Here is a 24303-nt window from a genome sequence, read left to right on the forward strand (position 1 = left end):
TGTGTGTGAGAGAGAGATAATAAATACATACACATTTTGCTAACTACAACCCTGATTCCAAAAAAGTTGGGACAAAGTACAAATTGTAAATATAAACGGAATGCAATAATTTACAAATCTCAAAAACTGATATTGTATTCACAATAGAACATAGACAACATATCAAATGTCGAATGTGAGACATTTTGAAATTTCATGCCAAATATTGGCTCATTTGAAATTTCATGACAGCAACACATCTCAAAAAAGTTGGGACAGGGGCAATAAAAGGCTGGAAAAGTTAAAGGTACAAAAAAGGAACAGCTGGAGGACCAAATTGCAACTCATTAGATCAATTGGCAATAGGTCATTAACATGACTGGGTATAAAAAGAGCATCTTGGAGTGGCAGCGGCTCTCAGAAGTAAAGATGGGAAGAGGATTACCAATCCCCCTAATTCTGCGCCGACAAATAGTGGAGCAATATCAGAAAGGAGTTCGACAGTGTAAAATTGCAAAGAGTTTGAACATATCATTATGTACAGTGCATAATATCATCAAAAGATTCAGAGAATCTGGAAGAATCTCTGTGCGTAAGGGTCAAGGCCGGAAAACCATACTGGGTGCCCGTGATCTTTGGGCCCTTAGACGGCACTGCATCACATACAGGCATGCTTCTGTATTGGAAATCACAAAATGGGCTCAGGAATATTTCCAGAGAACATTATCTGTGAACACAATTCACCGTGCCATCCGCCATTGCCAGCTAAAACTCTATAGTTCAAAGAAGCAGCCGTATCTAAACATGATCCAGAAGCACAGACGTCTTCTCTGGGCCAAGGCTCATTTAAAATGGACTGTGGCAAAGTGGAAAACTGTTCTGTGGTCAGACGAATCAAAATTTGAAGTTCTTTATGGAAATCAGGGACGCCGTGTCATTCAGACTAAAGAGGAGAAGGACGACCCAAGTTATCATCAGCGCTCAGTTCAGAAGCCTGCATCTCTGATGGTATGGGGTTGCATTAGTGCGTGTGGCATGGGCAGCTTACACATCTGGAAAGACCCCATCAATGCTGAAAGGTATATCCAGGTTCTAGAGCAACATATGCTCCCATCCAGACGACGTCTCTTTCAGGGAAGACCTTGCATTTTCCAACATGACAATGCCAAACCACATACTGCATCAATTACAGCATCATGGCTGCGTAGAAGAAGGGTCCGGGTACTGAACTGGCCAGCCTGCAGTCCAGATCTTTCACCCATAGAAAACATTTGGCGCATCATAATACGGAAGATACGACAAAAAAAGACCTGAGACAGTTGAGCAACTAGAATCCTCCATTAGACAAGAATGGGTTAACATTCCTATCCCTAAACTTGAGCAACTTGTCTCCTCAGTCCCCAGATGTTTACAGACTGTTGTAAAGAGAAAAGGGGATGTCTCACAGTGGGAAACATGGCCTTGTCCCAACTTTTTTGAGATGTGTTGTTGTCATGAAATTTAAAATCACCTAATTTTTCTCTTTAAATGATACATTTTCTCACTTTAAACATTTGATATGTCATCTATGTTCTATTCTGAATAAAATATGGAATTTTGAAACTTCCACATCATTGCATTCCGTTTTTATTTACAATTTGTACTTTGTCCCAACTTTTTTTGGAATCGGGGTTGTATTACACACCTTGCTCTTGGAGTGATCTTTGTTGGTCGACCACTCCTGGGGAGGGTAACAATGGTCTTGAATTTCCTCCATTTGTACACAATCTGTCTGACTGTGGATTGGTGGAGTCCAAACTCTTTAGAGATGGTTTTGTAACCTTTTCCAGCCTGATGAACATCAACAACCCTTTTTCTGAGATCCTCAGAAATCTCCTTTTGTTCATGCCATGATACACTTCCACAAACGTGTGTTGTGAAGATCAGACTTTGATAGATCCCTGGTCTTTAAATAAAACAGGGTGCCCACTCACACCTGATTGTCATCCCATTGATTGAAAACACCTGACTCTAATTTAACCTTCAAATTAACTGCTAATCCTAGAGGTTCACATACTTTTGCCACCCACAGATATGTAATATTGGATCATTTCCCTCAATAAATAAATGACCAAGTATAATATTTTTGTCTCATTTATTTAATTGGGTTCTCTTTATCTACTTTTAGGACTTGTGTGAAAATCTGATGATGTTTTAGGTCATATTTATGCAGAAATATAGAAAATTCTAAAGGGTTCACAAACTTTCAAGCACCACTATAGATACCTACTTGACTGGGTGCTTGTCCACTACCATCAGGGTGTTGGTCACCTGAGGACAAATCTGATGCAAACTCTACAATCAAATGTGGTAGTATTTTTGGGAGAGGGGTGTGACTTGAAGCTGGCTAGGCATTACACAGAGGACATGGAAAGATGGAGACAGCGCTTCTATACCATCAAATATGACCTGACCTGTAGTGAGCAGGCAAATTCGCCCAAAAGCAAATGAAGATCTGACCAAGTCCAAGTCTAGTCCAAGCTTCTGTGTATATGAAGAACCACACAAAGCCTGTGGTGTTATATGTTCAGAACCAAAGGTGTGTTTCATCTGTCACATTATTTCAACAACACTGGCTACTTCAGAAACCCCTAAACCTTATTTAGCTAACTTTATACTTCTAATATTAGTAGGTTTAAGACTTTGTTAGGTAATTAATGCTTTATTCAAAACTCAGCAGAGGCTACATTCGCAGCATAGCTAAATTAGCCTTGTTCTTTATAACATTTGTATTTTTCTCTTTGACAATTCAGAAGCATTGGCTTTAGCTTCATCTTTTCATGGGTGCTGATGGGAGTTGTGGTCACTACATTTGTTACTGGAGGAAATGTGGAGAAGCTTGTGTGTGAGCCTCTGGCCAACAGACAACTGTTTAAGGTATTTAAAAAATTACAATAATACAAACAGTAATACTTGTTTGACAAATGTCACTGTTTCAAAATGTCATATTTTAGTATTTATGTTCTAACAGGACATAGTAAGTAATTTTTTTTTCTGTGTAGATCATAGACTCACCATATTTGGTCCATCCTGGCCAAAAGAATTTCCTCCCAGGAATGCTGTTTCAAAACCCCAATATTGATCTTACTGTTGGCAGTATGTACAGGTGTGTGTGCGTGCGTGCGTGCCTGTTTAGATTAGAAATAATTTTGTAACTAATCTTGGACCATCTCTAACCTTTTTGTTTCGGTGAGCTAATGGTGCACATAACATCTTGCAAATGTTGTTCAGTATAAATTAATTCATTCATTAATTCACCTTAAGCTGAGCAGTTTCAAGCCCAACATTGGTTTTCTGCCAGTGCTGGGATATGAACTTATAACCTTCATGTCACTACTCACACCTGCATAAAGAGTAGCTTTCCCTCATGCGCACACTGTTCCCCAGCACAGTGATGAAGAGGATGAAGGAGGAGCAAAAAGAGGCCAAAAATCACATCACAGTTGTAGAATTACTCATCTGTCACATACCATTTTCTTAACAGCAAGCTGTTTGAAAGCATGGCAGGAAAGAAGCCTGACCTTATTGAGCGCATCTCACAAAATGAACACATAAACTAAGCACCAAGCATCATTACAACTACACTACTAACATACCAAGTGCACTGGAAAGTGTGTTCTTAAACTTTTGACAACAGCAAGTATATAAAATGCTATCATTCGTGATCAGGCACAATCATTCTGACAATCATTAGTGGGGGTTTTTTTGTTTGTTTGTTTGTTTGTTTTACTGATAAAAGACAATGATATTATGTTTGAAATAGGAAAATTAGATTATAGAAATGGAAAAAAGATGCAACATTCATTTTATATGCAGATCATGTTGTGTACAGTGCCTTGGAAAAGTATTCATCCCCCTGGTTTTTTGCATTACAAGCTGGAATTAAAATGGATTTTTGGGGGGTTAGCAACATTTGATTTACACAGCATGCCTACCACTTTTTTTTTCCTCCGTGCTCTCACGGAAGGCGGTCGCATCTCTGCTCTCCTCTCCTTTTTTTTCCAGCTTGTGCTCTTTGTTCGTCTCGTCTGCCTATACTTTTTTTTTGAGAGAAACTCTCTCCGCATTGAATTTCTAAATTAAAAAGCATGGATTTGATTTGGTGGAGAAGTCCTGCCTCAAGTGGAAGAGTTTAAGTATATCGGGATCTTGTTCACGAGTGAGGGAAGGATGGAGCGTGAGATCGACAGGCGGATCGGTGCAGCCTCCGCAGTGATGCGGTCGCTTTACCGGTCCGTCGTGGTGAAGAAGGAGCTGAGCCAAAAGGCGAAGCTCTCAATTTACCGGTCGATCTATGTTCCGACTCTCACCTATGGTCATGAGCTTTGGGTAATGACCGAAAGAACAAGATCGCGGATACAAGCGGCCGAAATGAGTTTCCTTCGCAGGGTGGCTGGGCGCTCCCTTAGAGATAGGGTGAGAAGCACAGTCACTCGGGAGGAGCTCGGAGTAGAGCCGCTGCTCCTCCACATCGAGAGGAACCAGCTGAGGTGGCTCGGGCATCTTTTTCGGATGCCTCCTGGACGCCTCCCTGGGGAGGTGTTCCAGGCATGTCCCCCCGGTAGGAGGCCCCGGGGAAGACCCAGGACACGCTGGAGGGACTATGTCTCTCAGCTGGCCTGGGAACGCCTCGGTGTTCTTCCCGAGGAGCTGACCGAGGTGTCTGGGGAGAGGGAAGTTTGGGCTTCCATGCTTAGACTGCTGCCTCCGCGACCCGGTCCCGGATAAAGTGGAAGAAGACGAGACGAGACGAGATGAGACGGGATTTGATAAACTGGTCTCCCAATGAAATTGACACAGTTTCTGGGTTCGGGGGAACCCACCTGTCCTGCCGGAACGTCTGTGGAGGACACTGAAGATATCTACCTATTCGGAACCATGATTACAGGACTTTTGCTGATTGGATTAGGCATTGCCCTGGTATATCGAGGAAATCAGACAACGGTGACAGCTGTTCAAAGCCCCACAAAGCTGCCCGATATGATTGGAGTGGTGGGCAAAGCTGTTTGCACTTGGACTGTGGACATTCAGAACTTCATCTCATCTCATCTCATTATCTCTAGCCGCTTTATCCTGTTCTACAGGGTCGCAGGCAAGCTGGAGCCTATCCCAGCTGACTACGGGCGAAAGGCGGGGTACACCCTGGACAAGTCGCCAGGTCATCACAGGGCTGACACATAGACACAGACAACCATTCACACTCACATTCACACCTACGGTCAATTTAGAGTCACCAGTTAACCTAACCTGCATGTCTTTGGACTGTGGGGGAAACTGGAGCACCCGGAGGAAACCCACGCGGACACGGGGAGAACATGCAAACTCCGCACAGAAAGGCCCTCATCAGCCACGGGGCTCGAACCCGGACCTTCTTGCTGTGAGGCGACAGCACTAACCACTACACCACCGTGCCGCCCCATTCAGAACTTTAACCACAAAATGGTTGTTATCTTGGAGCAGCTTTCAGCTTTGCAAGGAATACGTATTTCGGAGACCAAATGGAATTGAATTGAATAGAATGGATGAAATGGACAGATATGGACGAGTGGTGTGGACGTGTAAAGACTGCGTCTGTTTGAAAGACTAAACAATCTCTATCTTATCGACATTCGGCTCCCTGAACAGCACTGGCCTTGATCAAGGCCGTTGCTGGGTAACATTTCCCCCAGAAGGTCACTGCTGGGAGACACACTCGCATTCCTTCCCCAATTTTCCGTGGTCGCCGTTTTTCACACCCAGTGTGACAAGCGGGTGCGTGACCAGCGCCGTTTGCATGGCTGCAGGAGCGGACGGCTGCTTGCTTGCACTGGGTTACCTCTACCTCCTCCCCTCCCCTCCTACCCCCTTCCCCCTACCCCTGATTACCCCCTCCTTCCCCCTGTCCCCCCCTCAAGTCCCATGTTTCAAAGTGTACTTGTGTTATTGTGTGCTTTTGCGGAGGTTTTTAAATGTTCCCACACTGTACTCCTGATAGGAGCATAGTGGGGGGGGGGGGTGATCTTTTTTCCTCATCTTTCCTTTTGTCTTTTCTTTTTCTTTTATCCCTGTCTTCCTGTCCTGTTCCCCCTCTGTAAGGACAGGTTGATGGTCAATTTCACTGGTAACAGTGACAATAAAGGGTTCATTCTTTCACTTTAAAGGCGCACATTGTTTTTTTTTATTGTGACACAAACAATAACTAAGATGGAAAAACAGAAATCTGGAGTGCGCATAAGTACCCCCCCAACTTTATAGAGCCACCTTTTGCTACAATTACAGCTGCAAGTCTCTTGGGGTATGTCTCTATTAGCTTTAGCACATCCAGCCACTGGGATTTTTGCCCATTCCTCAAGGCAAAACTGCTCTAACTCCTTCAAGTTAGATGGGTTGCGTTGGTGTACAGCAATCTTCAAGTTATGCCACAGATTCTCAATTGGATTAAGGTCTGGGCTTTGACTAGGCCATTCCAAGACATTTAAATGTTTCCCTTTAAGCCACTCCAGTGTAGCTTTAGCAGTATGTTTAGGATCATTGTCCTGCTGGACCATGAACCTTCGTCCCAGTCTCAAACCTCTGGCTGACTCAAACAGGTTTTCCTCCAGAATTGCCTTGTATTTAGTGCCATCCATCTTTCCTTCAGTCCTAACCAGCTTTCCTGTCCCTGTAGATGAAAAACATCCCTAGAGCATGATGCAGCCACCACCATGCTTCATTGTAGGGATAGTGTTCTCAGGGTGTTGGGTTTGCACCACACATGGCATGATGGCCAAAAAGATCAATTTTAGTCTCATTTGACCAGAGAATCTTCTTCCATGTGTTTGGGGAGTCTGCCACATGCTGTTGGGCAAACTCCAAACATGATTTTTTAAGCAATTACTTTTCTGGCCACTCTTCCATAAAGCCCCACTCTGTGGAGTGTATGGATTAAAGTGGTCCTATCTCCCATCTCCACTGTGGATCTTTGCAGCTTCCTTAGCGTTATCATTAGTGTTTTTGTTGCATCTCTGATTAATGCCCTCCTTGCCTGGTCTGTGAGTTTTGGTGGGCAGCCTTCTCTTGTCAGGTTTGTTGTGGTGCCATATTCTTTCCATTTTGCTATAATGGTGTAGGAATTCGAGCGGGTGGGTGGAGCACAGAAGTACGGCAGGCCAGAACTGAGTTTCCCAAAACTCTTTATTGTTGCACTTTTCAGTGATTTCACAATCTCCCAGCCACACATACACGCACACACACAAGTCATCTGGTTGGGGAGAGAGCTCCCTTCCTCTGCTCTCTCTCTCCTTTTATAGGGCACGGTCACTGGGGAAGACACACAAACACAGGTTAACTGACATCAGGTGCAGTGACTCTGCCACTTACCTTCCTTGACTCCGCGCTCCATTCACAGACTGACGCTTGACCATGCCCCCGCTGCCACATACCCCCACTGTCCGACTCAGGCCGGGCAGCCGTCCAGCCTGCAGCCGACCCCCCCCCCCCCCCCGACGGGAGAGGAAATCCGCCACGACCATCTGCGCCCCCGGCCTGTGGACCACCTTGAAGTTAAAGGGCTGGAGTGCCAGATACCAACAGGTGATCCACGCGTTGGCATCCTTCATGCAGTGGAGCCACTGGAGGGGCGTGTGATCCGAACAGAGGGTGAAAGGGCATCCCAGTAGGTAGTAGCGGAGGGCGAGGACCGCCCACTTGATGGCCAGGCATGCCTTTTCTATCATGCTGTAGCGGCCCTCACGCACCAACAGCTTCCTGCTGATGTACAGTGCTGGGTGATCCTCCCCTTCCACCTCCTGGGACAGAACAGCCCCCAGCCCTCTGTCTGATGTGTCCATCTGCAATGTAAAGGGGAGAGAAAAGTCAGGGGAGTGTAACAGTGGCCCCCCACATACCCCTTTTCCACCAAATCAGTTCCAGGGCTGGTTCGGGGCCAGTGGTGGTGCTGGTTCACAACTCGTTCAACTTGCAAGCCAGCTGAGAACCAGTTTGCTTTTCCATTGCTCGTGGTGCTAAGAGAATTCACGTCATTACATCGCTGTATACGTCATTACGTTGCTGTATACGTCAGTTACGTCGCTATGTTTGCATCAACCTTGGCGTGAATATCGAAGCAAAAACAACACGGAAGAAGCAGCAGCAACAACAATAATAATAATGGATGACTTCGCGTTTGTACAGCTGCTGCTTCTCGTCACTTAAAAATGGCGATCTTTCGTGGTCTTGTTATTGTTGTCGGTCTTAACAACTCCGCCCCCCCGCTGACATAAGCAGTTCTTTCCTCTGGCCCAGCAGAGAGTTGGTGCTAGCCTGGAACCGTTTTTTCTGGCCCCAGAGCCAGTTCTTTGTCAGTGGAAACAGAAAACCCGGTTCCAAACTAAGCACTGGCCCCGAACCAGCCCTGGAACTGCTTTGGTGGAAAAGGGGCAACAGAGTGCAGCCTTTACATCAGAAAAAACCCGCTGGCATTGCTCCGTCCACTGGACCGGATCTGGTGCCTCCTTTTTAGTGAGATCAATCAGCAGGCTGGTGACGTCCGAATAATTAGGTATAAACCTACGATAGTAGCCAGCCAGCCCCAGGAACTGTCTCACCCCCTTTTTGGTCTTGGGCCTCAGGCAGGCCGCAGTTGCTGCTGTCTTATTAATTTGGGGACGCACCTGCCCATTGCCCAAGTGGAAGCCAAGATACCGTACTTCCACCCACCCAATCGCACACTTTTTTGGGTTGGCTGTGAGACCCGCTCGCCTCAGCGACCTAAGGATGCCCTTTAGGTGTTGTAAATGCTGTGGCCAGTCATTACTATAGATTTATAATATTGTCCAAGTATGCGGCCGCATAGGTGGCGTGGGGGCGGAGGACCCTATCCATAAGCCGCTGGAACATAGCAAGTGCTCCAAACAGCCCAAAAGGAAGCGTGACAAATTGGTGTAAGCCAAACAGTGTGGAAAAGGCCGTTTTCTCTTGGGATAATGGAGTCAGGGGGATCTGCCAATATCACTTTGTCAAATCCAGTGTCGAATAAAAACGAGCCATGCCTAGTCGATCCAGCAACTCGTCAGTACGAGGCATTGGGTACGCATCGAATTTAGACACCGCGTTGACTTTTCTATAGTCCACACAAAACCAGACTGACCCGTCGGCCTTGGGAACCAAGACCACCGGGCTGCTCCAGTCACTGTGGGACTCCTCGACGATGCCCATTTCGAGCATGGCCTCGAGTTCTTCCCGAACCACCTTTTTCTTGTGTTCGGGCAGCCTGTAAGGGCGGCTGCGCACTACCACCCCTGGGGGCGTCTCAATGTGGTGTTCTCTGAGGCAGATTTAGCCAGGCAGGGGCGAGAACACGTCCGAAAATTTGGTCTGCAACTGGGCAACCTCCGTGAGTTGGGTCGGGGAGAGGTGGTCTCTACAGGGGACCAGAGAGGTAAGCGATGCCAATGTTCCCTTTTGAACCTCTGGCTCCCGCTCTGCCTTCTCTGAAACCAACGACACCAATACCACGGGGACCTCCTCATTCCAAAGTTTGAGCAGATTGAAGTGGTAAATCTGTAGCGCCCCACCCCTGTCCGTTCGCCTCACCTCATAGTTGACGTCCCCGACTCACTGTGTGACCTCAAAGGGTCCTTGCCACTTGGCGATCAATTTGAAGCTTGACGTGGGCAACAGCGCGAGTACTTTATCTCCCGGTGCGAACTCCCTAAGGCACGTGCCCCTGTCATAAAGGCGGATTTGCCGTTCTTGGGCCTGCCACAAATTCTCCTGGGTTAGGTGTGTGAGTGTGTGGAGTTTTGCGTGCAGGTCGATAACGTATTGAATTTCGCTTTTGCTCATTGAAGATCCCTCCTCCCAATTTTCCCACAGTACATCTAGGATGCCACGCAGCTTATGCCCATATAATAATTTGAATGGGGAGAACCGCGTGGAGGCTTGTGGGACCTCTCGCTCTACAAATAACAGGGGTTCGAGCCATTTATCCCAATTGCGTGCATCCTCGCATAAAATTACTTTTTCATTATGTTTTTGAGGGTGCAATTAAACCGTTCGACTAAGCCGTCCATTAGTGGGTGATAAACGCTGGTGCGGATCGGCTTAATTCCTAGTAACCCATGCAGTTCGCACAGTGTGCGTGACATAAACGTAGTGCCTTGATCAGTCAGAATCTCTTTGGGGATTCCAACTTGGGAGATGACGTGGAAGAGTGCTTCCGCAATACTACGTGCTGACATATTGCGAAGAGGCACTACTTCCGGATATCGCATTGCATAGTCCACCAGAACTAATATAAAGCGATACCCTCGTGTTGACCGATCTAATGGCCCGATGAGATCCATCCCAATTCTTTCAAACGGGGTCTCGATTAATGGCAGAGGGCGCAAAGGCACTTTTGGAATGGCCGCTGGATTTACTAACTGGCATTCGTGGCACGCCGTACACCACCTACGGACATCGCCGTGAATCCCTGGCCAATAGAACCGGGCCATTATTCAGGCTAGTGTCTTATCCTGCCCCAAATGTCCAGCCATGGGATTAAAGTGACCCACCTGGAATACCAATTCCCGGCGGCTCTTTAGGATCAAAAGTTGTGTGATCGGCTCCTTAGTCTGAGTGTCCTGCATCAGTCGGTATAATCTATCCTTCATAATGGAAAAATAGGGGAAGGACGGGGTGGCATTTGGCTGGAGCATTTGACCATTGATTACTCTCACTTGGTCAAACACATGCCGCAGAGTCTCGTCTCGTGACTGCTCTAACGGGAAATCCGCAAGGGATTCCCCGAGAGAGGGAGGAGGAGCCTGCTGCTCCTCACTCTGACGCAGTGATGACGTAGACGGCTCTGTGACAGCTGCTCCCGCCAATGCCACACCGGGACCGCCCCCTGCTGAACTATGGCAGGCCCCACTCTTCACTAAATGTCATTAATTCCCGAAATCCCGGCCAATCAGTCCCAAAATTATCGAGTGGGTAAGGCGAGGATAAACCACCGCCTTTACACTAAATTTCTCCCCTCAAAATAGAACATGGACTGACACTAAAGGGTAGTTGTGAACATCCCCATGCACACACAACACCATCACCAATTGTGCTCTCCCCAATGCCTCTTCTTGCACCAGTCTTTGGTAGACTGAGGTCTGATTACAGCCAGAGTCCACCAAAGCCTGATACGTATCCCCTTGGATACTCACCAGTATGCGATACGCTCTGGCCCAATCGAGGGCGGTCCCTGGCGCGTCGGGGATCCGGACCACCGCGCCCACCTCCATTGCTGAGCACTGATGCTGGAGGTGCCCCGGCTCCCCGCAGCACCAGCAAACCGGCCCGGGCTCTCTCTCTGCACCGGCGTTCTGGGGCTCACTCACCTGAGGGGGGGGGGAGAGAGAGAGACACAGAAGTGGGAAATGGGAGGGCACCACGGGTGCGGCGGGCTGGCTGGGGTGGAGCCGGCCCCTGCCTCCGGTGGTGGGGGAACAGGGCAAGGACGAGAAACAGAAGGGGAAGGGGGGAGAGAGAGAGGAGAGGGGAGGGGAGAAGAGGAGACATGCTGTCCTGCCGTTGAAACAGCCGCCAAATGGTCCTCCGCCAGCTTGATGGCCTGATCCAGTGACGCTGGGCGATGGCACTGGACCCACTCCGCAGTCCCTTCGGGAAGTCGGGCGATGAACTGTTCCAGTACCACCAGATTGACGATTCCCTCGGCGTCGCGGTTGTCAGCCCTCAGCCACCGCCGGCAGGCGTCCCGGAGTTGCTGGCCCAACGCGAATGGCCGGCCAACCTCCTCTAGGTGCAGAGCGCGGAAGCGCTGTCGTTGTTGTTCAGGGGTGCACCCCACATGCTGGAGGACGGCCTAGCGGAGGTCTGCGTAGACTAGCCGGCTGTCGGCGGGGAGCTGTAGTGCGGCCAGCTGCACCTCGCCCGTTAGCAGGGGGAGGAGGCGTGCCGCGCGCTGTTCCACCGGCCAGCCTCAGGCCTCTGCTGTTTGCTCGAAGAGCGCGAGGAAGGCCTCGGGGTCATCGTGCGGGCCCATGTTCGTTAGGGTGAGGTGGGGTGGGCCCGTGGCGGTGGAGGTGGTGGACCCCGCTGACGCGAGGAGGTGCCAGAACGCCTGACGATCTTCCTGCTGCGCCAGCACCAGGGCCTCGAACCGTTGCTCCTGCTCCTTCCGAAGGGTGACCAGCGCCTGGTGCTGGCTCTGTTGGGCCGTGGCGAGGGCATGGATCAGGTCTGCGAAGGGGGAGGACTCCATGGGGTTGTTCTCCTCTGTGCTCCGAGTTCCGGGTTTCAGCACCACTGTAGGAATTCGAGCGGGTGGGTGGAGCACAGAAGTACGGCAGGCCAGAACTGAATTTCCAAAAACTCTTTATTTGCACTTTTCAGTGATTATTTTACACTCTCCCAGCCACACACGCATGCACACACACACAAGTCATCTGATTGGGGAGAGAGCTCCCTTCCTCTGCTCTCTCTCTCCTTTTATAGGTCGCGGTCACTGGGGAAGACACACAAACACAGGTTAACTGACATCAGGTGCAGTGATTCTGCCACTTACCTTACCTGACTCCGCCCTCCGTTCACAGACCAACGCTTGACCACACCCCTGCTGCCACAAATGGATTTAGAAAGAAAGAAAGAAAACACAACTTTATTCATTAAACACTTGTGAAATTCCTCTCTGCATTTAACCCATCTGAAGCAGTGAACACACATATGCACACACACGAGCAATGAGCGCACACACATACCCAGAGCAGTGGGCGGCCATGCTGACAGCGCCCAGGGAGCAGTTGGGAGTTAGGTGCCTCGCTCAAGGGCACCTCAGCCCAAGGCCGTCCCATATTAACCTAACCGCATGTCTTTGAACTGTGGGGGAAACTGGAGCACCCAGAGGAAACCCATGCAGACACAGAGAGAACATGTGAACTCCACACAGAAAGGCCCTCGCCGGCCGCTGGGCTCAAACCCAGAACCTTCTTGCTGTGAGGTGACCATGCTAACCACTACACCACCGTGCCACCCTTTAATGGTGCTCCCTGGGATACTCAAAGTTTGGGATATTTTTTATGACCCAACCCTGATCTGTACTTCTCCACAACTTTGTCTCTGACCTGTTTGGAGTGCTCCTTGGTTTTCATGTTGCTTGCTTAGTAGCGTAGCAGAGTCAGGTTCCTTCCAGAACAGGCTGATTTATACAGACATCATGTGACAGATCATGTGACACTTTGATTGCACACAGGTGGATCTTAATCAACTAATTATGTGACTTATGTAGTGAATTGGTTGGACCAGCTCTTATTTAGGGGTTTCATACGCAAGGAGGTGAATACTTATGCACACTCCAGATTTCTGTTTTTTCATCTTAATTATTGTTTGTGTCACAATAAAACAACAATGTGCACCTTTAAAGTGGTAGGCATGTTGTGTAAATCAAATGGTGCTAACCCTCCAATAATCTATGTTAATTCCAGCTTGTAATGCAACAGAACAGGACAAACACCAAGGGGGATGAATACTTTTGCAAGGCACTGTATCTGCATAATTTTAAAGAAACAAAATAACAAAGTAATGGCTACTGTGTGTCGTTGTACCACAATAATAAGACATTATTTGTCTTTTTATTTCTCAGTGATTGTTATGAGAATAAAGGCATATATTCTGCACTACAACTTGAGAACCAGTTCCATTTCTTCCAGTTCATCAACAGAACCGTGGTGAGTTTCATCATTGTCCATTTCATATAAGCAATTCAGAATATTAAAAAGGTTTTCCATTCATTTTTACCTCCAGCAGATGTGTTGGAGGTTGTGTTTTTGCCTCCATTTGTTTGTTTGTTTATTTGTTCATAACTCAAAAAGTAGTGAACAGATTTTGATGAAATTTGGTGGAAAGGTGAGCCATGGGCCAAGGAACAGTTGCTTAGATTTTGATGCAAATCTGAATATGTGGCTTGGCAGAGGTAATGTGGTGCTTGAAAGTATGTGAACCCTTTAGAATTTTCTATATTTCTGCATAAATATGACCTAAAACATCATCAGATTTTCACACAAGTCCTAAAAGTAGATCAAGAGAACCCAGTTAAACAAATGAGACAAAAATATTATACTTGGTCATTTATTTATTGAGGAAAATGATCCAATATTACATATCTGTGAGTGGCAAAAGTATGTGAACCACTAGGATTAGCAGTTAATTTGAAGGTGAAATTAGAGTCAGGTGTTTTCAATCAATGGGATGACAATCAGGTGTGAGTGGGCACCCTGTTTTATTTAAAGACCAGGGATCTATTAAAGTCTGATCTTCACAGCACGTTTGTGGAAGTGTATCATGGCACGAACAAAGGAGATTTCTGAGGACCTCAGAAAAAGTGTTGTTGATGCTCATCAGGCTGGAAAAGGTTACAAAACCATCTCTAAAGAGTTTGGACTCCACCAATCCACAGTCAGACAGATTGTGTACAAATGGAGGAAATTCAAGACCATTGTTACCCTCCCCAGGAGTTGTCGACCAACAAAGATCACTCCAAGAGCAAAGCGTGTAATAGTCGGCGAGGTCACAAAGGACCCCAGGGTAACTTCTAAGCAACTGAAGGCCTCTCTCACATTGGCTAATGTTAATGTTCATGAATCCACCATCAGGAGAACACTGAACAACAATAGTGTGCATGGCAGGGTTGTGAGGAGAAAGCCACTGCTCTCCAAAAAGAACATTGCAGCTTGTCTGCAGTTTGCTAAAGATACCGTGGCCAAGCCAGAAGGCTATTGGAAAAATGTTTTGTGGCCGGATGAAACCAAAGTAATACTTTTTGGTTTCAATGAGAAGCGTTATGTTTGGAGAAAGGAAAACACTGCATTCCAGCATAAGAACCTTATCCCATCTGTGAAACATGGTGGTGGTAGTATCATGGTTTGGGCCTGTTTTTCTGCATCGGGACCAGGACCGCTTGTCATCATTGATGGAACAATGAATTCTGAATTATACCAGTGAATTCTAAAGTAAAATGTCAGGACATCTGTCCATGAACTGAATCTCAAGAGAAGGTTGGTCATGCAGCAAGACAACGACCCTAAGCACACAAGTCGTTCTACCAAAGAATGGTTAAAGAAGAATAAAGTTAATGTTTTGGAATGGCCAAGTCAAAGTCCTGACCTTAATCCAATGGAAATGTTGTGGAAAGACCTGAAGTGAGCAGTTCATATGAGGAAACCCACCAACATCCCAGAGTTGAAGCTGTTCTGTACAGAGGAATGGGCTAAAATTCCTCCAAGCTGGTGTGCAGGACTGATCAACAGTTACTGGAAACGTTTAGTTGCAGTTATTGCTGCACAAGGGGGTCACACCAGATACTGAAAGCAAAGGTTCACATACTTTTGCTACTCACAGATATGTAATATTGGGTCATTTTGTTCAATAAATAAATGACCAAGTATAATATTTTTGTCTCATTTGTTTAACTGGGTTCTCTTTACCTACTTTTAGGACTTGTGTGAAAATCTGATGATGTTTTAGGTCATATTTATGCAGAAATATTGAAAATTCTAAAGGGTTCACAAACTTTCAAGCACCACTGTATGCACTCTACTGAGTGCCCTTCTAGTTCAGTATGTGGTTCAGACTTTAGCAAGCTGTACACAAATGAATGCACTGTATCTGTGATTTCCAGAACAACCATGACCTGGCAGAGATATTTGAGGGGGTAAATGTAGATTTGGAAGGAATAATCCTGCTGGGGGAAGAAGGAAAAGACAATCTCATCAATTTTGCTAATACAGGCCTTGGAGAAATCAACTACAAGGCCTACCTCTCAGAGGTAACACATGCATACAACACACATACAATACACATTTGTACGCAAATCAAATACACATATGATGATTGTAGATCTTCGAGCAAGTGGGTAGAGCACAGAAGTATGGCAGGCCAGAATTGAGTTTCCCAAAACTCTTTATTGTTGCACTTTTCAGTGATTTCACAATGTCCCAGCCACACATACATGCACACACACATAAGTCGTCTGGTTGGGGAGAGAGCCCCCTTCCTCTGCTCTCTCTCTCTCCTTTTATAGGGCGCGGTCACTGGGGAAGACACACAAACACAGGTTAACTGAGATCAGGTGCAGTGATTCTGCCACTTACCTTCCCTGACTCCGCCCTCCGTTCACAGGCCGACGCTTGACCACGGCCCCGCTGCCACATACCCCCACCGCCCGACTCAGGCCGGGCAGCCGTCTGCGCCCCTGGCCTGTGGACCACCTTGAAGTTAAAGGGCTGGAGTGCCAAATACCAAAGGGTGATCCGCGCGTTGGCATCCTTCATGCAGTGGAGCCACTGGAGGGGCGCGTGGTCTGAACAGAGGGTGAAAGGGCATCCCAGCAGGTAGTAGCAGAGGGCGAGGACCGCCCACTTGATGGCTAGGCACTCCTTCTCTATCGTGCTGTAGCGTCCCTCACGCACCGACAGCTTTCTGCTGATATACAGCACGGGGTGATCCTCCCCCTCCCCCTCCTGGGACAGAACAGCCCCCAGCCCTCTGTCCAACACGTCCGTCTGCAACATAAAGGGGAGAGAAAAGTCACGGGAGTGTAACAATGGCCCCCCACAGAGTGCAGCCTTCACCTCAGAGGAAACCCACTGGCATTGCTCCGTCCACTGGACCGGATCTGGAGCCCCCTTTTTAGTGAGATCAGTCAGCGGGCTGGTGACGTCTGAATAATTAGGTATAAACCTACGATAGTAGCCAGCCAGCCCCAGGAACTGTCTCACCCCCTTTTTGGTCTTGGGCCTCGGGCAGGCTGCAATCGCTGCTGTCTTATTAATCTGGGGACGCACCTGCCCATTGCCCAAGTTGAAGCCCAGATACCGTACTTCCACCCGCCCAATCGCACACTTCCTCGGGTTGGCTGTGAGACCTGCTCACCTCAGCGACCCAAGGACGGCCCTCAGGTGTTGCAGATGTCGCGGCCAGTCATTAGTATAGATTATAATGTCATCTAAGTATGCAGCCGCATAGGTGGCATGGGGGCAGAGGACCCTGTCCATAAGCCGCTGGAGCATAGTGGGCGCCCCAAACAGCCCAAAAGGAAGTGTGACAAATTGGTTTGGAAAAGGCCGTTTTTTCTCAGGATAATGGAGTCAAGGGGATCTGCCAATAACCCTTTGTCAAATCCAGTGTCGAATAAAAGTGAGCCGTGCCTAGTCGATCCAGCAACTCATCAATACGAGGCATTGGGCACGCATCGAATTTAGACACCGCGTTGACTTTTCTATAGTCTACACAGAATTGGACCAACCCGTCAGCCTTGGGAACCAAGACCACCGGGCTGCTCCAGTCACTGTGGGACTCCTCGACGATGGCCATGTCGAGCATGGCCTCGAGTTCTTCCCGAACCGCCTTTTTCTTGTGTTCGGGCAGCCTGTAAGAGCGGCTGCGCACTACCACCCCCGGGGGCGTCTCAATGTGGTGTTCTATGAGGCGGGTGCGGCCGGGCAGGGGCGAGAACACGTCCGAAAATTCGGTCTGCAACTGGGCAACCTCCGTGAGTTGGGTCGGGGAGAGCTGGTCTCCACAGGGGACTAGAGAGGTAAGTGATGTCAATGTTCCCTTTTGAACCTCCGGCCCCAGCTCCGCCTTCTCCGGAACCAATGACACCAACGCCACGGGGACCTCCTCGTTCCAAAGTTTGAGCAGATTGAGGTGGTAAATCTGTAGCGCCCTACCCCTGTCCGTTCGCCTCACCTCATAGTCGACGTCCCCAACTCGCCGTGTGACCTCAAAGGGTCCTTGCCACTTGGCAATCAATTTGGAGCTCGACGTAGGCAACAGCACGAGTACTTTATCTCCCGGTGTGAACTCCCTAAGGCGCGTACCCCTGTCATACAGGTGGATTTGCCATTCTTGGGCCTGCCGCAAATTCTCCTGGGTTAGGTGTGTGAGTGGTTAGAGTTTTGCGCGCAGGTCGATAACGTATTGAATTTCATTTTTGCTCGTTGAAGGTCCCTCCTCCCAATTTTCCCGCAGTACATCTAGGATGCCACGCGGCTTACGCCCATATAATAATTCGAATGGGGAGAACCCCATGGAGGCTTGTGGGACCTCTCGCACTGCGAATAACAGGGGTTCAAGCCATTTATCCCAATTGCGTGCGTCCTCGCGTACAAACTTTTTCATTATGTTCTTGAGGGTGTGATTGAACCTCTTGATTAAACTGTCCGTTTGTGGGTAATAAACGCTGGTGCGGATCGGCTTAATTCCCAGTAACCCATACAGTTCGCACAGTGTGCGTGACATAAACATAGTGCCTTGATCAGTCAGAATCTCTTTGGGGATTCCAACTCAGGAGATGATGTGGAAGAGTGCTTCCGCAATACTACATGCTGAGATATTGCGAAGAGGCACTGCTTCCGGGTATCGCTTTGCATAGTCCACCAGAACTAAAATAAAGCGATACCCTCGTGTTGACCGATCTAATGGCCCGACGAGATCCATCCCAATTCTTTCGAACGGGGTCACGATTAATGGCAGAAGGCACAAAGGCGCTTTTGGGATGGCCGCTGGTATTACTAACTGGCATTCGCGGCACGCCGTACACCACCTACGGACATCGCCACAAATCCCTGGCCAATAGAACCGGGCCATTATTCGGGCTAGTGTCTTATCCTGCCCCAAGTGTCCAGCCATGGGATTAAAGTGAGCCACCTGGAATACCAATTCCCAGCGGCTCTTTGGGATTAAAATTTGTGTGATCAGCTCCTTAGTCTGAGTGTCCTGCGTCACTCGGTATAATCTATCCTTCATAATGGAAAAATAGGGGAAGGACGGGGTGGCGTTTGGCTGGAGCGTTTGACCATCGATTACTCTCACTTGGTCAAACGCATGCCGCAGAGTCTCGTCTTGCGACTGTTCTAACGGGAAATCCGCGAGGGATTCCCCGAGAGAAGGAGGAGGAGCCTGCGGCTCCTCACTCTGACGCAGTGATGACACAGACGGCTCTGTGACAGCTGCTCCTGCCAGTGCCACACCGGGACCTCCCCCTGCTGAACTATGGCAGGCCCCACTCTTCACTAAATGAGCCATTAATTCCCAAAATCCCGGCCAATCAGTCCCCAAAATTATCGAGTGGGTAAGGCGAGGATTAACCGCCACCTTTACACTAAATTTCTCTCCTGAAAATAGAATGTGGACCGACACTAAAGGGTAGTTGTGAACATCCCCGTGCACACACAACACCTTCACCAATTGTGCTCTCCCCAATGCCTCATCTTGCACCAGGCTTTGGTGGATTGAGGTCTGATTACATCCGGAATCCACTAAAGCCTGATATGTATCCCCTTGTATACTCACCAGTATGCGATATGCTCCGGCCCGATCGAGGGCAGTCCCTGGCATGTCGGGGATCTGGACCACCGCCACCCACCTCCATTACCAAGCACTGATGCTGGAGGTGCCTCCGGCAGGCGTCCCGGAGTTGCTGGCCCAACGCGAATGGCCGGCCAACCTCCTCTAGGTGCAGAGCACGGAAGTGCTGGCGTTGTTGTTCTGGAGTGCGCCCCACTCGCTGGAGGACGGCCTGGCACAGGTCTGTGTAGACCAGTCGGCTGTCGGTGGGGAGCTGTAACGCGGCCAGCTGCGCCTCGCCCGTTAGCAGGGGGAGGAGGCGCGCCGCACGCTTTTCCACCGGCCACCCCCAGGCCTCTGCTGCTTGCTCGAAGAGCGCGAGGAAGGCCTCGGGGTCGTTGTGCGGGCCTATCTTCATTAGGGTGACGTGGGGAGGGCCCGTGGAGGTGGTGGACCCCGCCAACGCGAGGAGGTGCCAGAATGCCTGACGATCTTCCTGTTGTGCCAGCACCAGGGCCTCGAACCTTTGCTCTTGCTCCTTTTGGAGGGCGACCAGTGCCTGGTGCTGTCTCTTTTGGGCCATGGCGGGGGCGTGGATCAGGTCCGCAAAGGGGGAGGATTCCATGGGGCTGTTCTCCTCTGTGCTCCGGTCCCGGGTTTCAGCACCACTGTAGATCTTCGAGTGAGTGGGTGGAGCACAGAAGTACGGCAGGCCAGAACTGAGTTTCCCAAAACTCTTTATTGTTGCACTTTTCAGTGATTTCACAATCTCCCAGCCACACATACACGCACACACACATAAGTCGTCTGGTTGGGCAGAGAGCCCCCTTCCTCTGCTCTCTCTCTCTCCTTTTATAGGGCGCAGTCACTGGGGAAGACACACAAACACAGGTTAACTGACATCAGGTGCAGTGATTCTGCCACTTACCTTCCCTGACTCCGCCCTCCATTCACGGACCGATGCTTGACCACGCCCCCGCTGCCACAATGATATATTAGTATGCCAGTATCATGGACTGTGATAATGATAAACTTGAAATATTCATGATGCTACACAAAATATAAAATGTCATGAACCAGGCAGTAATCATTTAAGAATCAGGCCACAGGACAATCCAAAAGAATAAACAGTAAGATAAGGCTGATCAGTAAGATAAGGCTCAGAACTATAACAACCCCAATATTTTGCAAGACTTTGCAATGAATTAATGATCTTGGCATGTTTATATAGTGCAGAGTAAGGAAGTGAAATTTTTCTTTGGCAGAGGTCATGTTAGAATTCTCACTCTGCTGCAGGGGACGTGCCCCCCTGGCCCCTTTTTCTCTAAAGCTGAATCACTTCTCTGACATGTCCTGTCCTTGGTCTCGAAGCAGGTCAGTCCGGATGTTGGCGATGGAAATCTTTAATGAGAGATGAGTCTAGAATCCCATCCGCACTGACCCAGGAGGTGAATTGCACTCTACTGTCAGAAAAAAATGTCCTTTAATATCCAGAAAGCTCTTGGAACATAATGGCCCTCTATATTCCTGTGTGATCTGATCTTAATGAAGTGTGAATCCAGGTCATAAGTTGCTTTCTTATAGACTGAAGCATGTAGATTTTCTCCAGAGGACACTGGAGGTGTGGGTTTCTTTCCCATTAACCAGAAGCTACTGTACAGTGCATGTGTGTAGAAGGATGGTCTGTTTCTTTAATATATTTTGGAGAAAAAGAGTGTCTGCCTTTGTTTGCTTAAATCCAGGTTTACATGGACAGTAAGTGATGTTCTGCTATGTGCAACCGATTCCTCCATTCTTCCCAGGCTGCTTTTATTGCCAGATCTCTCTATTCCCCATTGTGAAATTAAATTAAAATGCATATGGGTACATCATTTGACAGGACTGCTGCAATCCCACTCTCTGAAACAGCCATCTCAGATGATACTGTAGGTCAGAATGTAAAAAAAAAATGGGGATCATTCCTCAAAGGCAGAGATGCTAAGTCATCCCATTTTAGGCCACCAATCTCAAGGACTAGATGAAACTCAGATAGAAACAGTAGAATCCGATAAACCATCATAGGAAATTAGGGCCATGAAGTAATGATCAAGCTACAGGGCATAACTAAAAAATCATAAAGACCTGATGCTGTGAAGAATGCTGTCTTCCACTTGTTCTTTTTTAAATGAGTCTCATTGTGAATGTGTGGGATACAAGAAATGTCTTTTAACACAACAAAGTGCTTTTGCCAGTGAAAATAATAGCTTTACTGGCGAGTATCTCATTATTTCTTGTAAATGTATTGACAACCCTGACACCCTGACCACCCACAATGATTCTTATTTCATTCTTTTTTTACCATGTGTGTGTGTGTTTGTGTGTTTGACTTGGCAGGTCAATAAAGGAGTAACTGTTGTAGATCTTCTCTCCTTTGCCAATGAATTGGAGACTGAGGCAGACCATCTGGTGAGCAAAACAACACTGCCAAAAAGCAGTCTGTCAATAAAGTGGAAATATAGACACAGTCTTAGAATCTGCACATATTGAACCTGTCCAGGATGTTCTAAAAGTACACTTACCAGCCACTTATGTAGTTAGAGACTCCAACATAATGTTTTCCAGGTTTGTATTAATTGTGTTCTTGCTCTTCATCGGTTTCAGTTTAGATTTATTTGGTTAATGGACTGTTTCTCAATCCAGCAATGACACTGAAGTGTTAAAAAAAATCCAGCAACATTGCTGTACTTGATATACTTTATATACAAAGACGAAATCATCAGTTACACTGCTCTGCTGAGAATGGTCCCATGACAGTCTTTTTCCGCAAGGTAGTGGAGGACTGACATGGAGCATATGGCCAGTGAATGTATACAATGTAGCTTTGGCCAGGCACTGTCCAAACTGATAATCACATCATCACTTTTTCTTTGGCTAATCATACACAAGGTATGCCACCACTCTTGCCAGGGTTAGGTGTCTTGCTCAAGGGCACTTCAGCCAGTCCTGCTGGTTTAGGGAATCAAAAGGATCTGCTCATTTGAGATTTTGACAGCAAATCAACTTCAACTCAGTGGCTACTTTATTAGGAATACTTACGTGCACACACGATAGCAATTAGCATATAAGCATTCACGTGTTACCATGCTAGCTGTTAGCATGTTACCCATTACGATATCATGCCTGCTGTTAGCTTGCGAGTTGTTAGCATGTTCACCATTAGCATGTTATCATGAGAGCTGTTAACATGTTAGGATTAGCGTGGTAGCATGCAGAGTTCGCATGTTTGCTGTTAGCGAGTCCACATGAGCATGTTAGCATGCTAACTGTTAGCATGTTAGCTGTTAGCATGTCACCCTCAGCATGTTAGCATGCTAAAAGTTAACATACTATCCATTAGCATGTTAGCCTGTTAGCTGTTAGCATGATAGCTGCCAGCATATTAGCCTTAAAGTGTTAGAATTTTAACAAATAGCATGTTAATCATTAGCATGTTAGAATGCTAGCTGTTAGCATGTTATCTATTAGCATGTTAACATGCTAGCTTTTAGCATGTTAGTATGCTGTTAGCATGCTAGTATGCTAACTGTTAGCATGCTAGTTGTTAGCATGTTGGCATTAGCATGTTGGCATGCTAGCTTTTAGCATGCTAGCATGATAGCTGTTCTACTACAGCTCAGCAAGCACACTTTGCATTTTCTCTGCAGACATGCAGTCTAGTTTGTAATGAAATTTTTTTCTTTTGCTTAGCTTATAAATATTTCATGGGCATAATGGTCTAGTTCAGGGGTGGCCAACCAGTTGGAGACCAAGAGCCACATTTTTTATTGTATTACCGCAAAGAGCCACATCATACACATGGGCACACGAACATCACCCATCCCTTCCTCTCTCTCTCTCTCTCTCTCTCTCACACACACACACACACACACACACACACCTCTGCTCAGCCAGATTAATAGTAAATGTCACACACCAACATATTTACTCCTACAGTACTAAGACCACAGGCTGAGGCCAGTCATTTTTAACAATGAACATTGTGTGCACTTACTATGCATGCTGCTTAGTGGGACTCATGGCATTACCAAAAAAAAGCCGCACCATACACATGACCACACATGAACATCCCCCCCCCCCCCCCCCCCCACACAGACGCACACGCTCAAGCACGCATCTCTGCTCAGCCAGATTAATAGTAAATGTCACACGCCAACATGAGAGAAATTTACTCCTTCAGTCAGTACTAATACCACAGGCCAGTCATTTACAGCAATCAATATTGTATGCACTTACTATGCATGTTGCTTACTGGGACTTCTGACATTCCTTGCCTTGAACAATCCTCTTCAAATCTGGCTTGTATTCTGTCGTTGCCACTCGAAGCAGTTCTTTCACATGGGTTTCAGTCAGAACAGAACGATGCTTTGACTTCACATGTTTCATGGTAGAGAACACAGACTCGCAGACGTATGTTGACCCAAACATTGACAGTATCTTAAGCGCAGCCCGTTTTACATTCGGGTATTTTTCCAATGGCACACTTTTCCAAAACTCAATGGTGCCTTCCCTCAAAACAGGTTTCAGTTGGTCTTCCTCACGAAGATCGATCATCTCCAACTCAGCCGCAGCCTCATCTGTGACAAGCGGGGCTTTCAAACAGTCCGTCTCCGCATTGAATGGGTCGACGAGGAACGTAACCTGTGGCCTTTTCAGTTGTATATCACGGGTTACAAAGCTTTCGTGCAGGTTTTCAATTAGTGTTGCATATCTGGCTCCTTGCTTATTCAGGAAGGCGGGAAGCTTTGAAATGAGCTAATGACGACTGACATATAAGGCAGAATGGCTTGCCATTACGTTCAACAAAAAAGTATAAACTCTCCCACTCTGTTAAAAATGTCCCATGTTCGTCTTCATATTTTCGTTTTGGTGTGCATTTTTTCATTGCCATTTTGAGAGGCTACTTGACACAAGATACACCTTGCCCAAAAACTTGGCGATTATCTCACGCAC

General features: G+C 47.6%; 1 protein-coding gene across 1 annotated transcript in view; it reads left to right on the forward strand.

Moving 5' to 3' along the window:
• Positions 1-24303, forward strand: part of prom1b (prominin 1 b) — a 107785-nt gene that overhangs the window by 62091 nt on the left and 21391 nt on the right. The window contains exons 15-19 of the mRNA XM_060915840.1: positions 2772-2895; positions 3021-3124; positions 13610-13694; positions 15644-15790; positions 21688-21759. Coding sequence (XP_060771823.1) covers positions 2772-2895; positions 3021-3124; positions 13610-13694; positions 15644-15790; positions 21688-21759 — 532 coding nt within the window. The remainder of the gene's footprint in view (positions 1-2771; positions 2896-3020; positions 3125-13609; positions 13695-15643; positions 15791-21687; positions 21760-24303) is intronic.

The sequence above is a fragment of the Neoarius graeffei genome, chromosome 3 (genome assembly GCF_027579695.1).
Source record: "Neoarius graeffei isolate fNeoGra1 chromosome 3, fNeoGra1.pri, whole genome shotgun sequence".
In the NCBI taxonomy this organism is placed as follows: Eukaryota; Metazoa; Chordata; class Actinopteri; order Siluriformes; family Ariidae; genus Neoarius; species Neoarius graeffei.